Source organism: Arachis stenosperma, chromosome 6, assembly GCF_014773155.1.
Source record: "Arachis stenosperma cultivar V10309 chromosome 6, arast.V10309.gnm1.PFL2, whole genome shotgun sequence".
Lineage (NCBI taxonomy): Eukaryota > Viridiplantae > Streptophyta > Magnoliopsida > Fabales > Fabaceae > Arachis > Arachis stenosperma.
In genome coordinates this window covers 44,249,089-44,252,733 of record NC_080382.1, presented here as the reverse complement: position 1 = coordinate 44,252,733, position 3,645 = coordinate 44,249,089, and the positions used below count along the sequence as shown (strand labels likewise).

Below are 3,645 nucleotides of genomic sequence, written 5' to 3'. Positions count from 1 at the left end.
AAGGGCTTGGCTATCTTTGAAAAATCTTTAATAAACCTTCTATAAAAGCCAGCATGCCCCAAAAAGCTCCTAATTGCCTTGACATCACTGGGTGGAGGTAACTTTTCAATTAGCTCCACCTTAGCTCTGTCTACCTCAATGCCTTGATTAGAAACTTTATGGCCAAGAACTATTCCCTCTGTCACCATGAAGTGACATTTTTCCCAGTTCAAGACTAAGTTGGTTTCTTGACATCTTTTCAATACCAAGGCAAGATGGGTTAGGCAACTATGGAAGGAATCTCCAAATACTGAGAAGTCATCCATGAAAACTTCAATGAACTTCTCTATCATATCTGAAAAGATGGAGAGCATGCAGCGTTGGAAGGTTGCGGGTGCATTACATAGCCCGAATGGCATGCGCCTATAGGCAAACACTCCATATGGGCAAGTGAATGATGTTTTCTCTTGGTCTCTTGGATCAACCACTATTTGGTTATATCATGAATACCCATCTAGAAAACAATAATATGCATGTCCCGCAAGTCTTTCCAACATTTGGTCCATGAAGGGAAGTGGGAAATGATCTTTTCTTGTGGCCTCATTAAGCTTCCTGTAGTCAATACACATTCTCCAGCCTGTAATGGTTCTTGTAGGGATTAGCTCGTTCCTTTCGTTGGGCACCACAGTGATTCCCCCCTTCTTGGGAACCACCCGAATTGGACTGACCCATTGGCTGTCTGAGATTGGATAGATTACTCCTTCCTGCCACAACTTCATGGCTTCTTTCTGCACTACTTCTTTCATTGCTAGATTTAACCTTCTTTGGGGCTGAATGGAAGGTATGGAACCTTCTTCTAGGAGTATCTTATGCATGCATATGGCTGAACTGATTCCCTTCAAGTCAGCAAGTGTCCATCCAATGGCATCTTTATGCCTTCATAAGACTTGAAGCAACTCTTCCTCTTGTTCTTGGCTGAGACCTGAATTTATGATTACTGGATAGCTTTTATTTTCTCCCAAGTATGCATACTAGAGGGTGGTTGGAAGTGATTTAAGCTCCAATTTGGGTGCATCTTTTCTTTCTTCCTTCTCTTCTAGCCCACCTTGAACATGTATTTCAGCGGCTGCAGCTTCTTCGCTTGTTGTTAACTCCTCTTCTGTTGATGCTTCAAGCTCTTCTTCAAGAGTTTCTTGTACCAAAGCTTCTACTGAGTCCAACCTCATACACTCTCCCAATGAGTCATGTGGGTATCTCATGGCCTTAAACACATTGAATGTCATTTTTTCCTCGTGTAATCTGAGGACAAGTTCACCCTTTTGGACATCAATAATGGCTCTGGCAGTGGCTAAAAATGGCCTCCCCAGGATGATGGAGGTTTTAGCTCCTTCTTCCATGTCTAGTACTACGAAATCTGCTGGGAAAATGAAGTCTCCCACCTTCACCAACAAGACTTCTAGTACCCCATGGGGAAATTTGAATGACCTGTCTGCTAGTTGGAGGGCCATTCTTGTTGGTTTGGCTTCTTCAATCTTCATCTTTTTCATCATTACTAGAGACATTAGATTTATGCTGGCTCCTAGATCACATAAAGCCTTTTCCACAATGATTTTTCCAATGATACAAGGGATTTGGAAACTCCTAGGATCCTTCAATTTTTGAGGCAATTTGTGTTGGATGATGGCGCTGCATTCTTCTGTAAGTACCACAGTCTCATTATTCTTCCAGCTTCTCTTTTTGGTCATCAACTCCTTCAAGAACTTGGCATAGAGTGGCATTTGCTCGATTGCTTCAGCAAAGGGTATGTTTATTTGTAATTTCTTGAAGATCTCCAAGAATCTTGAGAATTGGTTGTCCTCTCCCTTCTTCTTTAATTGCAATTGCTGTGGGTATGGGGCCTTTGAGAGGCATGAATTGGGCACTTCTCTTTCTTGATGTGACTTGGGGATTGAGGTGTGAGATTCCTCATGTCCCTTGTTTTCTTCATCCAATTCCTTCTCTGGTGGTTTCTTATTGGTCTCCTTCAATTCCTTCCCACGCATGAGGGTGATGGCCTGACATTCTTCCCTTGGTATTGAGTTAATATTGCTGCAATTGTTGTGCCCAGGGATTTGCTTGAATAAGAATTCAATCTGTGTTTCCAGTTTCTTGATGGCAGCATCTTGATTCTGCATGTTACATTGCACTTCTTCCCAGATTCTGCTCGTCCACACTTGTATCATGTGTTCCACCTTCCTCATGACGGATTCTGGATAAGTGATCTGCTACCTTGTTCTCCACTCCTTTCTTGTCTCTGATTTCAATATTGAATTCCTGCAACAATAAGATCCATCTTATTAGTCTTGGTTTTGATTCTTTCTTGGCAAATAAATATTTAAGTACTGTGTGATTTGTGAAAATAATCACTTTAGCACCAATGAGATATGATCTGAACTTGTCACATGCAAAAACTATTGCTAGCAACTCTTTTTCAGTAGTGGTATAGTTTCTTTGAGCATCAATAAGGACTTTGCTAGCATAGTATATCACATGGACTAAGTTATCTTTCCTCTGCCCTAACACGACCCCAAGTGCAAAATCAGATGCAGCACACATTAATTCAAAGGGTAAGTTCCAATCAGGTGGGGAAATGATAGGAGCAGAGGACAATTTCTTTTTCAAGTTTTCAAATGCTAGCATGCATTTCTCATCAAAATTAAATGGTGTATCAGACATTAGGAGATTGCTTAAGGGCTTGGCTATCTTTGAAAAATCTTTAATAAACCTTCTATAAAAGCCAACATGCCCCAAAAAGCTCCTAATTGCCTTGACATCACTGGGTGAAGGTAACATTTCAATTAGCTCCACCTTAGCTCTGTCTACCTCAATGCCTTGATTAGAAACTTTATGGCCAAGAACTATTCCCTCTGTCACCATGAAGTGACATTTTTCCCAGTTCAAGACTAAGTTGGTTTCTTGACATCTTTTCAATACCAAGGCAAGATGGGTTAGGCAACTATGGAAGGAATCTCCAAATACTGATAAGTCATCCATGAAAACTTCAATGAACTTCTCTATCATATCTGAAAAGATGGAGAGCATACAACGTTGGAAGGTTGCGGGTGCATTACATAGCCCGAATGGCAAGCGCCTATAGGCAAACACTCCATATGGGCAAGTGAATGATGTTTTCTCTTGGTCTCTTAGATCAACCACTATTTGGTTATATCCTGAATACCCATCTAGAAAATAATAATATGCATGTCCCGCAAGTCTTTCCAACATTTGGTCCATAAAGGAAAGTGGGAAATGATCTTTTCTTGTGGCCTCATTAAGCTTCCTGTAGTCAATACACATTCTCCAGCCTGTAATGGTTCTTGTAGGGATTAGCTCGTTCCTTTCGTTGGGCACCACAGTGATTCCCCCCTTCTTGGGAACCACCTGAATTGGACTGACCCATTGGCTGTCTGAGATTGGATAGATTACTCCTCCCTGCCACAACTTCATGGCTTCTTTCTGCACTACTTCTTTCATTGCTGGATTTAACCTTCTTTGGGGCTGAATGGAAGGTATGGCACCTTCTTCTAGGAGTATCTTATGCATGCATATGGATGAACTGATTCCCTTCAAGTCAGCAAGTGTCCATCCAATGGCATCTTTATGCCTTCATAAGACTTGAAGCAACTC

The 3,645-nt window shown here is 41.4% G+C and overlaps 1 protein-coding gene across 1 annotated transcript; it reads right to left on the bottom strand.

Annotated features, from left to right (window-relative positions):
• Positions 1-1,010: 1,010 nt before the first annotated feature.
• Positions 1,011-2,153, bottom strand: LOC130933997 (uncharacterized). Its single transcript, XM_057863588.1, has one exon. The coding sequence runs from the start codon at positions 2,151-2,153 to the stop codon at positions 1,011-1,013; it is 1,143 nt and encodes a 380-aa protein (XP_057719571.1).
• Positions 2,154-3,645: the final 1,492 nt, after the last annotated feature.

Bases quoted from the DNA above. Each gene is read 5' to 3' on its own strand.
- LOC130933997 (XM_057863588.1), bottom strand. From the start codon at position 2,153: ATGCAGAATCAAGATGCTGCCATCAAGAAACTGGAAACACAGATTGAA.